Source organism: Anas platyrhynchos, chromosome 4 (assembly GCF_047663525.1).
Source record: "Anas platyrhynchos isolate ZD024472 breed Pekin duck chromosome 4, IASCAAS_PekinDuck_T2T, whole genome shotgun sequence".
Taxonomy (NCBI): Eukaryota; Metazoa; Chordata; class Aves; order Anseriformes; family Anatidae; genus Anas; species Anas platyrhynchos.
Window position 1 is genome coordinate 15,388,993 of NC_092590.1, and position 17,908 is coordinate 15,406,900.

The window sequence follows — 17,908 nt, forward strand, 5'->3', positions numbered from 1 at the left end:
GCGCCTGCGTCTCCCAGCCCAGGGGCCGGCCCCTTCGCCGTCACAGCGAGCGCAGGCGCCGCCGTTCCCCTCCCGTCCCCGCTCCTCCAGCAGCCGCCGAGCTCCCTGTGCCCGCCCGGGCACCCCCCAGCCGCCGCCATGTACGACGCCGACGAAGGTGAGAGCGCTGAGGGCTCCCCCCGGGTCTCCTCGCTGCCCCCCGGGTCTCCTTTCTCCCCTTCGAGGTGTCCCCTCTCCTCCCCCGGGCTCGGTTCCCTTTCCCCCCCTCATGGCGCCGCGGCCTGAGGCGCTGAGCGGTTTGTGCTCCCCACAGATATGCAGTACGATGAGGACGACGATGAAATCACCCCGGACCTGTGGCAGGAGGCGTGCTGGATCGTCATTAGGTGACTGGGTTCTTCATGCTGATCCTGCCTCTGTGGGGTTTTGGGGGATAAAAGGTAAAATCTAGCCGGCTGGCAGCAGCACAACAGCCGTGGCTCTGCCCCCTTCCTGAGGGAAGCTTGAAGGTACTGGTACAAAGGTGTTTGTCACTGGTTTTCTAGAGAGATCAGATCCTGGCAGGTGTGGGTTGCTCAGATGGCTTCAGGAGTTTGAGGTGTAGGAGCTAACGCAGCAGATTTGTTGAAGTCGTCTCATTAAAAGCCAGGGTTTAGGCTTTGTTTCTTACACTTAGGATGCTTTGGGTTGAATCTAGGTGACACAAAGGCCGGGGGAGATCCAGGGGGGAGCGAAGCTGGGAATGGCAGTGTGTCTCAACAGAGGGTGTCAAAGCTAAGGACATTTCTGAGAATTGTCACCTTGATTAGGAGCTCACATTTATATATCTTGTTGAAAACTTTGGCTACAACCACCTTTGCTGGTGTTTTGTCACCATGTTTCCTTTCTTAATTGAAGTGGGGTGTGCACACAGGGCTTAGCCAAGAGGTGGCAGCAAGTCAGCCACTCTGCAGTGTGTCTTAAAGCACTGAAAACAGGTTTAACATTTCAGACCGTCTATGAATGAAACTCACGCCTCATGAAATAAGTGTTTTCTTACCATATTTCATGGCATTTGAAGGTTTTGTTATAAGTATGTCTTAAACTTGCTGACAGAAAAGTACATGAATGAAATGAGATCTTAATTTAATTAATGCACTTTGTTTTTTTTTTTTTTTTTTTAGCTCTTATTTTGATGAGAAGGGTTTAGTCAGGCAACAGTTGGATTCTTTTGATGAGTTTATTCAGATGTCTGTGCAGAGAATTGTTGAAGATGCGCCACCAATTGATTTACAAGCTGAAGCCCAGCATGCTACAGGAGAAGTGGAAGAACCAGTAAGTGGAGGCTCCAGGTGGAGGTGATGGGTTTTTACAATGCAAAGTGTTCTTTCCCTTGCTTAGGTGGGTTTTATTCAACCTCCATCCTGAAAGACTGAAATGTGTCCAAGTTAGGATGTTGCTTATGCAGCCAAGAGGACAGAAGTCTGATCTCCTTGGATTCTGTAAGGAACATGCCCGAGTTTTTAGATGATCAAGTATGCTGCTGAGAAACACGTGCAAGAGTTTTGTTATCTGTGGTATCACACTTCCCTCTCTTATAGAATCACTGTCACCTGCTAGGTAAATTGTTGGTTGAGCTGAAGAATGACCAAGAACAGTTGGCTGCTGCAGTTTGGCTTGTCAGTAACTGTATGAAGGTGTTCAGGATGGGAGCAAGCATCACTGACAAGGATTTAGTGGAGTGTGTCTGAGATTTTAGCAAAACAACACAATTATTGCAACGATCTACTTAATCTGTAGAGGAGACTAAGCCACCTAGGTCAGGGAATGGGTAGTTCCTGTGGTTCTGTGTAGGACATGATGAATAGAATGTGTAATTATTGGAAGTTTTTGAGTGTTTCGTTCACCTAGCTGTCGAAAGAGGGATCATTTCTATACCTTAAGCTGAGGACATGCAGCAACACTGGGAATTAAGCTATAGGGCTGCTCTTGAATAACCCAAATGGATGTTTTTTCCATTACAAATAAATGTCTTCTTGTTTTCCAGCCCCGCTATCTCCTGAAGTTTGAACAAATCTATCTTTCCAAACCTACTCATTGGGAAAGAGACGGAGCGCCATCACCTATGATGCCCAATGAAGCCAGACTGAGAAACCTTACGTAAGAAAGACCTCTGTGTTGATGAAAACACAAGGAAGGACTGACAATTGTTAATTGATAATCTTTTTCAGTTTAGTAATTCTGAAGATACATTCTTTATTGCTCTTATTAAATTACAATGCCTAGTTGTTAAATCCAGAAGATGATTTGGTAATGAGGCTTAATATTACAAAAGAGGGCTTGAATAACTGCATTCATTAGCCTTCTGTACAGACCGGAGCAATATCTGACTGCTAATGCAATGGTATTTTTATTCTGTAGGTATTCAGCCCCCTTGTATGTGGATATAACTAAAACAGTTATTAAAGAAGGGGAAGATCAGTTACAGACGCAGCATCAGAAAACTTTTATAGGGAAAATTCCTATTATGTTACGATCAACATACTGTTTGTTAAATGGCTTAACTGACCGTGATCTTTGTGAACTGAATGAATGCCCTCTTGATCCTGGTGGCTACTTTATCATTAACGGATCAGAAAAGGTAAGGGATGATGCCTTGCACGGTTGTCTTTATAAGCACTGGAAGTTCTGTTACTTCTATTTCTTTTGCTAGGGACATAAACGCTTTCATTCTAGTTTCTGCAGGTACTTGTGCACTTACTATGAGCTTGTGATGAACTTGGTCCTTTTCTAGGACTTTTTGAGCCACCTTCTCTTTTTCTTTGAGACATGTTTCTTTCTACAGATTCATTTTCAACATCGCAGAGCAGCATGCACTCTTACATGTCATCATCAGTGTGAGGAAGGTGCTTCCTCACTTGCATTCTCCTCCAGGTTGTTCACAGCTGTATAGATGCATCTTAAGAACAGGATAAACCTATTCCTTTCATTTCTTCCCTCGATTGCTGTGGATTCAGCTTTAGCAAAGCATATACCCTCCATGCTTGTGCCTCACCAAACTGTTTTTTTTTTTTTTTTTTTTTTGTAACTGTTGCCTGGGCAAGACACCAAAATAAATCTATTTTTCTTCTTGGAGGAAAAAAAAAATCTGGCTTTTACTATCAGAGCTGGCATTTGAATTTACTTGCATGGGTAGCTCATTGACCTTGAAAACAGATAGTGAAATTCTTTCTTTTATCAGTATTTTGGCTAAAGCTAACACAAATGTCTTAGCACAGCTAGCAGATATGGCTGCATCTCAGAAAAGTGTTCTCCAAGCCTTTTATTTTGGTTATTCTATCTGAACAAAGTATGTGTTTTGCTTAATGTGCTTTTAAAATGGAGAATATAATCCAACTGAGTTTAGCAAATTGAAATCATGCTGTGGAGTGCTTTAAACAGTAAGGCATATGAAGCAAGGGTAGAAACCCTGTGCTTGTGATTTTCACATTCCCTTTTGTGAGTTACTTACTATTGTTTTTGTTTGTAACACAGGTTCTGATCGCTCAAGAAAAAATGGCTACAAACACAGTATATGTGTTTGCAAAGAAAGATTCAAAATATGCCTACACAGGAGAGTGTAGATCTTGTCTGGAAAATTCCTCTCGACCAACAAGTACTATATGGGTTAGCATGCTAGCCAGAGGTGGGCAGGTAAGCCTAAACACTAATAATCCCTTTCCCCAGGGCTTACACTGAAGATTGTTCTAGGGGTTTTGTTACTGTCCTGTCTCTTAATATCACTTTCTTCTGCGATTTTAAGAAGACATTTCTGCTGACATTGTGAGAATTTAAAACAATTCATTTTCATATAACGTTGTCAGATTATGCCTGTCTCTGGGATAAACAATTTGAGGATTGAAATGAAGACTCGCTTTGTGGCAGAGCAAAATGGGGTTAAAAATAATCTTACAATTAATTACTGTAAATGAGTTATTAGAAAATCCAAGCAAACTACTTCCTGCTTTTTGACAAAGGAAAAGAATATGAACCCTGTCTATGCTGAGGGCCAAACTATTTTTTCAGATGAGTTTTGCAGACTGTATGTTAACTAACATTTAACATCTAATTCTGCCGCTTGTCAAAGTCCAGGCACTGTGCAGCGGCTGTAAGTGACATAATTTCAAAGGCAGAAAGTGTTGGTACTTGCTTGCCATTGCACTGAATGGTTAGAAATTTCCAAGCATTCTAAGAGCAACTTTAATAGAAGCTTTACACCACTCTAATGCTTTATAACTGGGACATTCTTCAGTGGTTGTTGTCCCTCAGTAACGCTCAATGTTTGATCCTTTCTGAGGAGGAGGGAGCAGCTGCTTCAGTAATCAAGAGAATGGAGATTTGTGCAGCTTTTATAAACTGGACTTAAAACTGACAGAAGGAAAACCGAAGATAGATACGGTTCTTTGCAAATACTCAGGAGGGAGGAAATGATGCAGATGGGTGAATGAATGGTGTTATTCAAATTCCTTTGTATGAGGAAAAACATTCAAGTTTTTGCAGACTTCTGAGGTTAGAAAAAGCGTAAAAGAAGTCAATTCTGGAGTAAGGTTTCCGAATAGATCTTCACTTAGTCTGCTGAGGAGTCATGGTTTCCTGTAGTAAATACATCTATAATACATCATCTAAGTTTAAAGAGAGTTTTTTTATTTAAAGGCAAGATCATTTTAGACTAATGTGTGTTCTCCCCCATCTTTTTAGGGTGCAAAGAAGAGTGCTATTGGTCAGCGCATTGTAGCAACTTTGCCATATATCAAACAAGAAGTGCCCATCATAATCGTCTTCCGTGCACTAGGGTTTGTGTCTGACAGGGATATTTTAGAGCACATAATTTATGATTTTGAAGATCCGGAAATGATGGAAATGGTAATATGTTAAATAACTCATTTTCTTGCTTAACGTTAGATGATGTCCCGCTGTGGTTAGTCTTTGTTTATTGAGTATTTTGTTAGCTTTCCTATTGTAATTGCTTTATTTTTGTGGGTTATCTGTTAGAAGTGCAAAGAGCTGTCTATTTAAACCATTTCAATGAGTATTTTAAGTGAATGAATTGCAATGGAAATTGAAAAGAGCTAATATATTTTTGGAGAGGTAGGCTCAGCCTGCTGCCACTGACTTTTAATTGTAAATTCTCAATTTATATGCGCATCAGCAGCAGGCCTAGAATGTAATTGAATGAGAGCTGCTTTCTGAAGTTTAAACTGTTTTTCATTTGCTTTCTGTGTGCTCCATTGCTTTCTGCTGCTCTTGAAAGAACTACTAGAGTAAAGTCAAAAAGCAGTAATTAATAGTTCCTGAGAAGAACCATCAGCAGGCTACTGTTTAGTTTTTGTCAACCCAAACAGGCACTGTATGGTTCATGATTTTACTGTATTTTGTGTGTTAGGTCAAACCTTCTCTGGATGAAGCATTTGTCATTCAGGAGCAAAACGTGGCTCTGAACTTCATTGGATCGAGAGGTGCGAAGCCAGGCGTCACCAAAGAAAAAAGAATCAAGTATGCTAAAGAAGTCTTGCAGAAAGAAATGCTTCCGCATGTTGGTGTCAGTGACTTCTGTGAAACCAAGAAGGCCTATTTCCTGGGGTATGTTACTGTGTTCTCAAGTGCACTGTCACACGCTGCAGCTGGTCACTGGGTACAGAGACTGTGTGCATGATTGGGAAAGCACTCTGAATAGGAGTTGTTTTTTTTTAATCGCAGTGTTCTGGATACTCAGTGGTAAATTTTAGAGCACTTGCAGGTTTTCCTGGCTGAGAAAATGCAAATGATGATAAAATAATGGAAAAAAAATAAAAAGAGAGGGAACAAAACAAGCCTCCAACACACCCTGGATTTAAAGTTAGATGTGATGATATTGACCAAGCGCTTTTAACGTCTCATTGCGTGGACAACATATAGAGGTTGATAAGTAAGTTGTAGAGTGACAACTATTTATAAGCTGTATGTAATGTTAATGAATTGTTTAAAGCTATTGGTACATCCTCTTGATCACCACTTACTGGTATGCAGATAAAAACGATAGCATCAGGAGACCTGTTGTTTTGCTTCAAATAACATGTCCCGTTCACAGTCTCACTAGCTTAAACATAGACTGTATTATGGCTTGGGGTAGACATGTAGCAGATACATTGCTATCACCATGTATATACTAACTTTGTTTTGGTTGTTTAAACTTAGTGTGTCATTCAGCTCTAAGGACATACATACTTGAACAGACCTGTCTTAGATCCAGCAGTATTTTAACTTGATCTAGAATGGGCAGCCTTTAGGAAACAGTTCGCTGATGTATCTAATAACTTTAAGTGTTATTTGTTGTGAATGTCTGCTGTTGGCTTAAGATATAAACTTATTTTCTTAGGTATATGGTTCATCGATTGTTGCTGGCAGCACTGGGAAGGAGGGAGCTTGATGACAGAGATCATTATGGCAACAAAAGACTGGATCTTGCTGGGCCACTGCTAGCTTTCCTGTTCAGAGGGTAAATATCTAATATGTTCTTTGGAGATAATTAATGGAAGAGCCATTGCCAGTTCCATGCTTCTAAATAAATCAGACTGTCCTGTGTAGTCTGATAGCCAGTCTTGGGCAGCACAGCCTGAATCTGATTATGGCTTTGTTTGCGGACTGGGGTAAGTTTCCTCTAATAGTGGGTGGTTAGTATTGGCTTGTTTTAAAGTATGTATTACGCATGTTCACAGCCAGATTAATTTGATGGGATTTGTTTTTGTTTTTCCCTCTCCTCCCCTAGTTACAGATCACTTGCTTCTGTCAAGGAGTCCAATGACTTTCTCCAGACAGTTCTGGGTAGGCTGAATTGCTGTTTAATTACTGTTTAATTGTGTTTCTTGACATCTTTTACAGAATGTTTAAGAATTTGCTGAAGGAAGTGAGAATATATGCACAAAAGTTTATTGACAGAGGGAAGGATTTCAACCTGGAACTGGCCATTAAGACGAGAATTATTTCAGATGGTTTGAAATATTCATTGGCAACTGGAAACTGGGGTGATCAGAAGAAAGCTCATCAGGCCAGAGCAGGAGTATCTCAGGTACAATTTTGGTTCTTGTCAAATGCATCATTTCTAGATGCTGTTGATCCTTTGTTCTAATATATTATGATGCCTGTCAGTACAACGCACTTGGGAAGATTTCACTAACTGAGTTCCATGCTACATCCAGGTGCTAAACCGCCTGACCTTTGCATCTACGCTGTCCCATCTGAGACGCCTGAACTCTCCAATTGGTAGAGATGGTAAACTGGCAAAGCCCAGACAGTTGCACAATACGCTGTGGGGAATGGTTTGCCCTGCTGAGACTCCAGAGGTAATTAAATTACTTACCATACCTAACTGCTTTTATCTGACAGTCATTTTATGGCCATAGCGCTTGCAGTGATCACTTGTATTTTGTTTGAAGCAGTGATGTGAATATTTAACTTTATAGCTAGTTCTCTAGTTGAATGGTAGAGTTTAAGAGTATGTTTTGTGTATAGTTCCTTGAGGACTTGGAACTTCAAGTTCTCCAGTCTGCTTAGGGGAGTCTCTTGGTTTGGAAATGCAAAATAATTTGTATGTTTTCACTAGGGTCATGCAGTAGGACTTGTCAAGAACTTAGCCCTTATGGCTTACATTTCTGTGGGATCTCAGCCATCTCCGATTTTGGAATTCTTGGAAGAGTGGAGTATGGAAAACCTGGAAGAAATATCTCCAGCAGCAATAGCTGAGTATGTGCAAAAGAAATTGTTTAAACAAATATAAGTTTTTATTACCTGCAGATATTATTTATTTATTTATTTATTTATTCTCCCTTCTTTCTAGTGCTACCAAGATCTTCGTTAATGGCTGCTGGGTAGGAATACACAAAGATCCAGAGCAGCTTATGAATACACTAAGGAAGCTCCGTCGTCAGATGGATATCATTGTATCAGAGGTATAACCGTTTCTTTTAGACTTCGGGTTACCTTTTTAGATAAGGGAGGATAATACTTTGAGAGTACTTTGCTAGCTCCACATGGCAAAATTTGCAGTTGTTTCTGCACATATTATTTTTCAACTGGTTCCTCTGAACAAGAAGAAAAAAACTATCTTATTGTAAGTAGTTAAGAATAGTCTCTTGAAATGCTTTTGTCTGGATGAGTGTTAGTTTGTTCTGTGCTGGTAACAACTCCTGTAGGGCCTTTGCTTCTGGGAACTGTGCTATCCTATTTTGTGTGCTGTAGTTCTGATTCTAGGCTAAGGTTTTTTACTCTATGTGCTGCTTTCTTGTGCAGGTCTCAATGATTAGGGATATTCGTGAGCGAGAAATCCGCATCTATACTGATGCAGGCAGAATTTGCCGTCCCCTTTTAATTGTGGAAAAACAGAAGTTGCTGTTGAAGAAAAGGCATATTGACCAACTGAAGGAACGAGAGTACAACAATTACAGGTGAGACATTTTTCTGAAATTCAACTGAATGTCTAATTTTCCATCCTGGCAAGCTCCCTCAGATTGAAGGGAGAGAGAAATGTTTAAAGCTTTGTGCAGCACAAAGACGCTTTCTCTGCCTGGCAATTTAATTCATTTTTTTTATGAGACTTTCTATGTAGTGGTAGTAATAATAAGGCAGAGAAGTCCTTGTTCTTGTTACTGCTGAAGAGATCCATTTTTTGTGTTAGTTGAGTATTTCAAACATTGATTATTCAGTTGGCAGGATCTCGTGGCCAGTGGTGTGGTAGAGTACATTGATACACTGGAAGAAGAGACTGTGATGCTGGCAATGACTCCAGATGATTTGCAAGAAAAAGGCGTTGCATACTGTTCAACATACACACACTGTGAGATTCACCCATCAATGATCCTGGGAGTCTGTGCATCTATCATTCCTTTCCCTGATCACAACCAGGTCAGTGCATCAATTCTGACATTCTGCTTTTAAGGTTAACAGAAAACCCAGATGCGTATGTGCATAATAAATATGGGAATTTCCTTCTCTGTCTAGTCTCCTAGGAACACGTACCAGTCTGCTATGGGTAAGCAGGCTATGGGAGTTTACATTACAAACTTCCACGTTCGTATGGATACACTGGCACACGTTCTATATTATCCTCAGAAGCCCCTTGTAACAACTCGCTCCATGGAGTACTTGCGTTTCAGAGAGTTACCAGCAGGTATGTTGTCAGTCAATGTTTAATAAACAAAAATACTATTTTTTTTTTTGTCTAAACTGTCACAAACACGTGGAAAATATCTAAATAATTAGCATATTTATGTAATTTAAAAATGTTTGATAGATTAAATGTTAACTTAGACACCTACACTGAAAAAAAACCACAGCATTCCTAGTGCTGCAGCTGGAACTCCTTTTCTATATAGCCTGTTTAAAATCTAACTGGAAGTGGTGCATTTTCTACATAGGTTCTCCGCATGGGGTCACTCTTTAGTTGATAAAAAAAATTTAATCTCTACCCAAAACCTCATTTACTGACACAGCGTGGTTTTTACACGTGGGATGTGGATATTTTAATATCAGAAGAGGGTAGAAGAGCTTTAATTTAGGGAAATCAGCTCATTTTTAGTTGTAAGTAATGCCTGTCTGTTATGTGTTCATCTTCTCAAAGTATTCACTCAATGTATTACAGGTATCAATTCAATTGTAGCCATTGCATCGTACACAGGATATAACCAGGAAGACTCTGTCATCATGAACCGTTCTGCTGTTGATAGAGGCTTTTTCAGGTGTGTTTTTTTTTTTTTTTTTTTTTTTTAAAGTTTTTGAACTGTTTGAAAATAAGTAGTGTACTGAGTTGTCCAGAGCCTCAAGAAAAGTTCCTCTTAAACTGGAAGGTATCCTTAAAAGGCAGCAGAACAAAAACGGTGAATGTGTATCTTGGCAAACCTCAGTGAGTTAATTCTTTGTGTAACTTGCCAGAAAGGCAGAGTGGTCTTAGTTACTATGTTAATTGCTCTTTTTATGGTGGTTAAATTAAATGATATTCCGAGTCTCTGCATGATTTGCCAATGATAAGAATTCTTTAATGTCAATATTGCAGCACTGTAATAAAATATTTAGTAGCATGGCAGTTACTAACCGGTGAGGATTGGCGTGTTCTTCTCCTTAGCAGGAACTGCTGTTGAGACAACTTGCAACTGATCTGTCTGTGCATTATTGCTCTTGCTTAGGTGGCTGTATAACCTTGACTGGTCAATTGGTTTCTGGCTTTGTTCATTATATTTGGTCTGAGTTGCACCTAAGAAGTGTGTGCCTGCTGTCTTGCATCTGCTACCTTCTAACGTAGAATATGTATGGGACTATATTACGTTTTTAAGGCTTATATGAAAGTTTTATAGAACCTTCTGTGTTCATGGGAGCTATTACATGTGAACAATATTTATCTTAAAGGTTGTAGTTTTGGTATGCTAGCAAATAAGGCAGCAAACAGAAATCCTCAAAGGCCCAGAAAGAGCTCATAAGGTATCAGAAGTAGAAGTGCTTTCAAAATGGCAGAATTAAGGAAAAAAAGTCATATGAGATTGATATGATGAAGACATGAATTGTCCTCAAGAATAGTAACTGCTTTTGAGATGTCAGGCAGATTGGACGGTCTCCATAGTTCATCGAAAATAAGCATGTTATCAATAGGTATTTTGGAAATGTCCAAAAAGTGACTGCTAAGATGCTAATATGAAACTTTTTTTTTCTTTTTTTTTTTTTTTTTTTCCCCATTCCTTAGTGACAGTTAGATTAACCAGACTTTAAAGTTGTTTGGCTTGTGAATTTGTTTTTGTTGTCATTAGTAACAGTAGCCACAATATGTGTTAAAGTGGTGGTTTTAATGAAATTGAGATGTACACATGAAGTAAAATTACACTGTTTCACAGAGAAGGCTTTATGACTTTGTTTCAGATCTGTGTTTTATCGGTCCTACAAAGAGCAGGAGTCCAAAAAAGGATATGACCAAGAGGAAGTTTTTGAGAAGCCTACACGTGAGACTTGCCAAGGTAAGATACAAAAGTATATTGAGAGAGAGTTTGTTAAGCATTTGTGGGAAGGTTGTTGTTGAACTGATTCAGTCTTTATTTTGGGACATGTAAAGTAGCCAAAATATCTGTGTTAATAGCAAAATGCATCAGCTTTAGACATTTTTTGGCAGCAGGCTGGTTGAATTTCTATAAAACATCAAAGTCAATATGTTACAACACGTGGAGATCTTTGTTTTTTCCTTCCCCCCAAGGTATGAGACATGCCATCTATGACAAACTCGATGATGATGGCTTAATAGCACCTGGAGTACGTGTGTCTGGAGATGATGTCATCATTGGCAAAACAGTAACGCTACCAGAAAACGAAGATGAACTGGAAAGCACTAACAGACGTTTCACAAAGAGAGACTGTAGCACTTTTCTGCGAACTAGTGAGACTGGTATTGTAGATCAGGTCATGGTAACACTGAACCAGGAAGGATACAAGTTCTGCAAGATTAGGGTGAGCACCAACATGTATGTGTTTTCTACCTAATCATTTTTGTTCTGTGCCTAATTTACCAATTAATGTCTTCTTGTGGCTTTAAGGTACGTTCTGTAAGAATCCCACAAATAGGAGATAAATTTGCCAGCAGGCATGGTCAGAAAGGAACCTGTGGTATCCAGTACCGGCAAGAGGTAGTGATTTCATTTTTCTTTTTTTCCTCCTTAATATTTCAGCTTTGATCTTTTTAATATTGTAACTGCTGTGAGTCATCTGTAGAATATGTACTAGGGTGCAATATATAGACTTAAGTTTAGCTAGACTATTTAGAACGGGACACAACTCTTCCTTACATAGTACTTCAGGGCCCTTGAAATGCCTTAAAAGGATTTAATTTGAATCTATGGACTGCTTTTCTTAAAGCTGATATTTTGGGAAGTACTGACTGTCTGTTTCTCTGCTGTAGGATATGCCCTTCACTTGCGAAGGCATCACACCTGATATAATTATCAATCCACATGCCATCCCTTCCCGGATGACCATTGGTCACTTGATTGAATGTCTTCAGGGGAAGGTAAGAAGAATTCTTTATGCTGCATGCTTAAGGAATATGGTTATCTCTCTCTCTCTCTCTCTCTCTCTCTCTATATATAGAGAGAGAGAGAGAGAGAGAGATAACCATATTATATATATTATTTATAATTATATATATAATTATATATATATAGAGAGAGAGAGAGATAACCATATTATATATATTATATATAATTATGTATATTATATATACATTATATATATAATATATATAATATTCTATACATTATATATTTAATATATATTAATATATATAATATATAAAAATATATATAATATATATTATATTATATATAATATATAATATATATTGTAATATAATATATATATAATATAATGTATATAATATACTATATATAATATAGTATATATTACAATATACATAAAATATATTATATATATTATATATATAGAGAGAGAGAGATTATATTTTATATATATATATATATTCTATATATATTTTATAAAAAAAATATTCTCTCTCGATACATATATATAAAAATATATTTTAAAGATGCTACTGCCTGGTAATTATTAATGCAGTTTCTTTTTTTTTTTTTTTTTTTTTTTTTTTTAAAATAGAAGTTCTTCATTTATGTAATAGCACATGCGAGTTTCTTGGAGGACCTACAATCTCGTAAATGTTATGTATCAAGTTAAATGTGTATATTAATCTGTTGCTTTTATTACAAATGTTTCCTGTAACCTAGAAAAAGGAGTAATGATGTTATTGATACTGTATATTTTTGAAAATCTCAGCTATAGAATTTTGCAGCTGATAAACAAAGCAGGATACAGTGCTATCATGGGTGTTGAATTTCAAGTTCTGGCATTAATAGCTAAAATTGTTTGAAACGTGTTGTTTGATCAGTTTTTGAGAAATCTTACAAGTTTTTGTATATCTCTTCCCTGTAGGTGTCGGCAAACAAGGGAGAAATTGGTGATGCTACACCATTTAATGATGCTGTCAACGTGCAGAAGATTTCCAATCTTTTATCAGATTATGGTTACCATCTAAGAGGAAATGAGGTATAATCAAATTATGATTTCATAGTAACTTGTTAATGTATGTTTGGATGGTAAGGCTTATGATTCAGTGATTGCATTAACTACTTCAGGTCCTCTACAATGGCTTCACTGGTCGAAAAATCACATCACAGATCTTTATTGGTCCTACATATTATCAGCGGTTGAAGCACATGGTGGATGACAAAATCCATTCTCGTGCAAGAGGGCCAATCCAGATACTTAACAGACAGCCCATGGAGGGCAGATCTCGGTAAGGATGTTTATTTTCTATATAGTGTTTTGGTTTTTCCCCCAAGTCTTTAGCCTTAAAAATTAGCTGCCTAATTAACTCATTTTTCTGTGGAGAGACGCCCACACTAGAGGAGTTCATCTGGCAGGAACTGTGGCCAGTTCACATTTGAACAGAGAGAACTTTTCTGAGATAAAAGAAAACTAATGCACAGATTTACTTGTACCTTGGAATATTACTGTTTATTTCTGTCAAGTTACATTTTCTAGCAACCGATGTATTTTGCCAACGAACTCAAGTTCTTTTATCTTTTTCTCTTGTCTCCAGTGACGGTGGCCTTCGTTTTGGAGAAATGGAACGAGATTGCCAAATCGCTCATGGAGCAGCCCAGTTCTTGAGAGAGAGATTGTTTGAAGCTTCAGACCCGTATCAAGTCCACGTATGCAACCTCTGTGGGATTATGGCAATCGCAAACACCAGGACTCACACCTATGAATGCCGGGGATGCCGCAATAAAACACAGGTAGGTGTGGGCTTAATCAGGATAAAGGAAATGCTACCAGGTGAACAGGAAGATATGTTTAAATGTAGATGTTTTAAGAAACACCAGAACAATTGCTGTTTAAGTTTCCTAAATACTTAAAGTGTTCATAGTGTCCTAGTTGATTTATTTGGATCTTTCCTTATTCATGTTATAGCGCTGGCTTCTCCCTTGGCAGGAAATGCTGTTCAAATATTTTTAGTGCAGAGTTCTTAAGAGTAAACAGTTGGAGAGCTTATTTTTAGAATAGGCAGTAAATCTCAGGAGTGCACGAATTTATGGTGTCACTCTTGTGATTTTTTTTGTTCCCATGAAGCTATTTTATGCCTGTGAGCAGGGCTCTTCCTATGGGAGTTGTTTTGCATCGCATTTTAAAAAAAGTATTATTTACAGTGATAGTGTGTGGTTGGTTACAGAGGTACGTCAAGGCAGAGTGACAGCAGAGATTAAAAATAGTTGACTTAACTAGACTTGGTGGTGTGCTGGGACTTTGCTGCACCTCTAACCATGACATTGGGGTTACTGAAGAGATGTGTGCTGCAATCTTAACTGTAGTTACTGCACAACATGCATGCTTTGCTAAGCATGTTGCCTTGTTAAATGGCTTTTGTTTCTTAGAACCCATCCCTTGGCTGCAGTTCTTGTATCTAAAAATGAGTTCTGCATAGTTATTTTGTAGCCTCTACCCCTTGTCTTAGCTTCCCTCTTGCTTTGTTACTGTCTTTAAGCAATTCTTGTTAAATGCTTTCAGATTCAGCTTTGAGCTAAAAAGGTGACAAGTTATTTGCGTACTTATCTGAAGCTGATAATTTAAAGTGCTCATCACCAGTCTTTTTAAATTTTTCCCCAGATATCTTTGGTTCGAATGCCCTATGCCTGCAAACTCCTCTTCCAAGAACTGATGTCTATGAGTATTGCGCCTCGTATGATGAGTGTTTAGCCTTTAAAATGGTTTGTTATTTTTTTCCAAAAATGTGAGACTGAAATGTTTAGGTTTCATTTCATTTGGTTTTAGGTTGCATTTAAAATAGTTTTACTCATCTGCTACGTGCTGTTCAAAAAATATGTTTATTTCCTGTAAATAGAATTAAACTTTGTAATCAAACTCGTGAATCTCTTTATTTGTATATCTGCAAAAGTAGTGTGCAAGCAAATTGGTAATCAAAGAATAAAGGAAGTAAGAGAATGATTAGTGAGCTAGAAAAAGCCAGAAGTTGCGGCTTCCAAAATACTGACTTAAAACTGTGCATAAGTGGAAGTCCTCACATCACAGCTCTGCACCATCATCTGTGGAAAAACAAAAACATGTTATGCTGCACCCTGTGTCAAGGCGTAATGCCACAGCTTCGGCAGTAGCACAGGAAGCGAGTTTTCTGATGTTTTAGCTGAACGTGAGACCTTATAAGTCTGTTCTGACCTTCTTTCCTTCCCTCCCTACTGCAGGACTCCAGCTGGAAGGGGGGTGCTAATAGATAGCGTTTTTCAGTGCTGACATCACCTGGAAACTCCCTAAGCACGTAGAGTGAAGCTAGGCAGAAGCCTGTGATATCTGACAGCGTGCTCTGTTACTATTCCCAACTTCCTCTTAAGCTGGCAATCCACCGTAAGTTACGGCTCAGCTACAGCATGCATACTTGAGATCTTTGCTATAGCTGAAAAGAAACAGCTGTAGGATGTATGCATAGAATTAGAACTCCTGACTCTACACAGGACCACACAAAGATTAAATCATATGTTTGAGAGTGTTGTCCAAATGCTTCTTGAAATCCATCAGGCTTGGTTGGTGCTGTGACCGCTTCCTTGGGAAGCCCGTTCCAGTGCCCAGCTCTCTAACAGGGCTCTCTGCAAGGCCCCTTTAACCTTGACTGAGTCAGCAGCTCCTCCCAATTTAGTGACGCCTGCTAACGTATTCAGTAATCCTTCAAGTCCTACATTTAAGTTATTTATGAAACATCAGAGATAACTGATCCTAAAATGGAGCCCTGGGAACCCTTCTAGTGACTAGCTGCCAGCCTGATGTAACCCAACTTAACTGTAACCCTTTGAGCCTGCCTTGTATGCTGGCTGTTCACCCATTGTACTAGGGGCAGGTGGATGCTGGACATTTTGTCCAGAAGGATGCTGTGAGAAACAGTATTAAAGCTTTACTGAAAGCCAAAAGGATTACATTAACTGTTTTCCCTTCTACTAGATGAGCGACCTTGTCATAAAAGGAAAGTCAGTTTCTTAAGCAGGACCCTTGTATTGGCTATGACTGTTGTACAAGTGTTGCTGCTCATGGTTTAACTTGCTAAAACTCAATTTCATTCTCATTCATAAGAATGATGTTTGAAAAGAGAGGCTTTTAGCTAGTCTCTGTGCTAAAGGTTTCTATGCCGAGACTTATTCTGGGATTCATTTTATGCTGTTATCTCAGTGCCAGATGCTGTTATTATTATCCTGAAGTCTTTCAGCTATTCAGAGATACAAGGATCCAGTTTTGTCATCCTGATAAAGCCACTAGGATTTAAACTAAGAATTACGTCCAAAAGAGGACGTGGGGGTGCTTGAAGTCTCTCCCTTGTATCTTGGTGATGGTTATGCCAATCCTGCTCCCAGGAGAGATGGCTGCTTTGTAAAAAACAAAACAAAACAAACCCAAAGCTGTTTTTCATATGGCATCTTGGTCTCCAGTACCTTAGAGCTCTTGGGGTTATTTGACAATCTCTTGAGAACTAGCAGCTGAGATTTCCTGAGTGTGTTTTGCCAAACCTAGTGCATGTTAATCTGATATTTCTAGTGTGTTTTTTTTTTTTTCCCAGAAAGCACTAAAACAGAGGTGGTCCTTCTGTATCAAATAACTAAGTAAACTTTTAGGGGAGAGCTGTTGAATATTCAGCCACGCTGCCTACCTTTGTTCAGGGCTATGTCATTCAGAGTTTCCACAACATGGATTTTTGCAGAAGCTGTTGCCTCTCCTTTGGCGTTTGATGCATGACACTCATACTCTCCTTCATCTTCTTTGTTCAGAGGAGATATCTAGGGAAAGAAACATCCATCAGTATGAAAGCATGAAAAGAAGGGAGAGGTACTTCTGTCTTAAGGTATCTATTACAACTTGTTAATTTCTTGAGATATAATGAGATAACCAGAATGGATAAAGTATCAGTTAACCCCTACAGACCACACTGTCTTCTTTACATAATTTGGTTCAGATGGTGGTGGTTTTCTCCGGTCAGGTTTGGGACAAGCCACTGCTGGGGTTCAGCCTAGTTTTCTCTGGCTTTGCTAGGCCAGATTGTGTTCTAACACTCGCTCCTTTTCTTTTAGTGCTTACCTAGTCCAGAGATGTGTCAGAGCACTGCACGCTTGACAAGGAAATAGAGACAGGAAGACAAATCCTTCCTGGAACATGCTGCATCCAGTCTGTTACTTCTGCAAAATTGCAGGCTCAGACTGTTCCCTCTCCCTGTTTCCACCCCTGCTTTGGCAAGTGGTGCAGGAGCCACTCCCCTGACCTGTGGTCTCCCAGCTTCCCTGCAGCTGGGAGCCATCATACTCACAAATAGATGCAACTCCATTACAGGGAGGCACAGCAGCTCCCTCAGGCTTCCCCACTGCTTCCCTTGGAGGCGCACATGAGATACTTACCAGTACCCAGCCAGTCACTTCGTGTTTCTCAGGGCCACCTCGGGTCTGAATTGCCAGGTTTTCCCGGTCACCAGGCAGCAGCTCCATTCTCTGGACACCATGTTGTCCCCGAATGATCTAAACAGAAAGGTTTGAGGGTTTGGGGACTTACGGTAGAATTTGTTATGACCATACCTGCACCCAGACAAGGTCAACACTAGTTTTTGTATGAATATATCTCGTGCAGTAGCAGCGTTTTTCTTTCATTAATGAGAGAGCAGCAGTGCTCTCTCTGAGTGAGTTATTCTCTAGTGCTGGGCATCTGAACCCAGAGCACAGCACAGGGGGTAGGTTGTACTCAGCCCTTATTAGCACAAGGACAAGCAGTTCCTTGGCCATAAAGCAAAGCAGCACTGGCAGTGTAAATACAACATCTGTTTGTAAACGAG

At 39.3% G+C, this 17,908-nt stretch overlaps 2 protein-coding genes across 3 annotated transcripts in view; one reads left to right on the forward strand and one right to left on the reverse strand.

Annotated features, from left to right (window-relative positions):
- Window positions 1-14,955, forward strand: POLR2B (RNA polymerase II subunit B). 2 transcript variants are annotated; one of them, XM_038178979.2, is made up of 25 exons: window positions 1-157; window positions 314-386; window positions 1,164-1,314; window positions 2,027-2,139; window positions 2,401-2,620; window positions 3,514-3,672; window positions 4,717-4,881; window positions 5,402-5,598; window positions 6,374-6,493; window positions 6,877-7,063; window positions 7,194-7,337; window positions 7,598-7,737; window positions 7,832-7,943; window positions 8,284-8,438; window positions 8,697-8,895; window positions 8,992-9,160; window positions 9,632-9,728; window positions 10,897-10,991; window positions 11,225-11,475; window positions 11,562-11,651; window positions 11,924-12,031; window positions 12,967-13,080; window positions 13,170-13,330; window positions 13,637-13,832; window positions 14,701-14,955. In XM_038178979.2, exons 1-25 carry the CDS (start codon window positions 139-141, stop codon window positions 14,788-14,790), a joined length of 3,525 nt encoding a protein of 1,174 aa, XP_038034907.1. In that variant the 5' UTR covers window positions 1-138; the 3' UTR covers window positions 14,791-14,955. The 2 variants fall into 2 exon arrangements, with proteins under 2 accessions (XP_038034907.1, XP_038034906.1); XM_038178978.2 differs by having other exon boundaries at window positions 13,637-14,955.
- Window positions 14,900-17,908, reverse strand: part of IGFBP7 (insulin like growth factor binding protein 7) — a 15,764-nt gene continuing 12,755 nt past the window's right edge. Inside the window, exons 3-5 of the mRNA XM_005028898.6 lie at window positions 17,481-17,597; window positions 16,742-16,868; window positions 14,900-15,137 (exon numbers count right to left, since the gene is read on the reverse strand). Of these exons, the coding sequence (XP_005028955.2) occupies window positions 15,118-15,137; window positions 16,742-16,868; window positions 17,481-17,597 (264 nt within the window). The 3' untranslated portion in view covers window positions 14,900-15,117. The remainder of the gene's footprint in view (window positions 15,138-16,741; window positions 16,869-17,480; window positions 17,598-17,908) is intronic.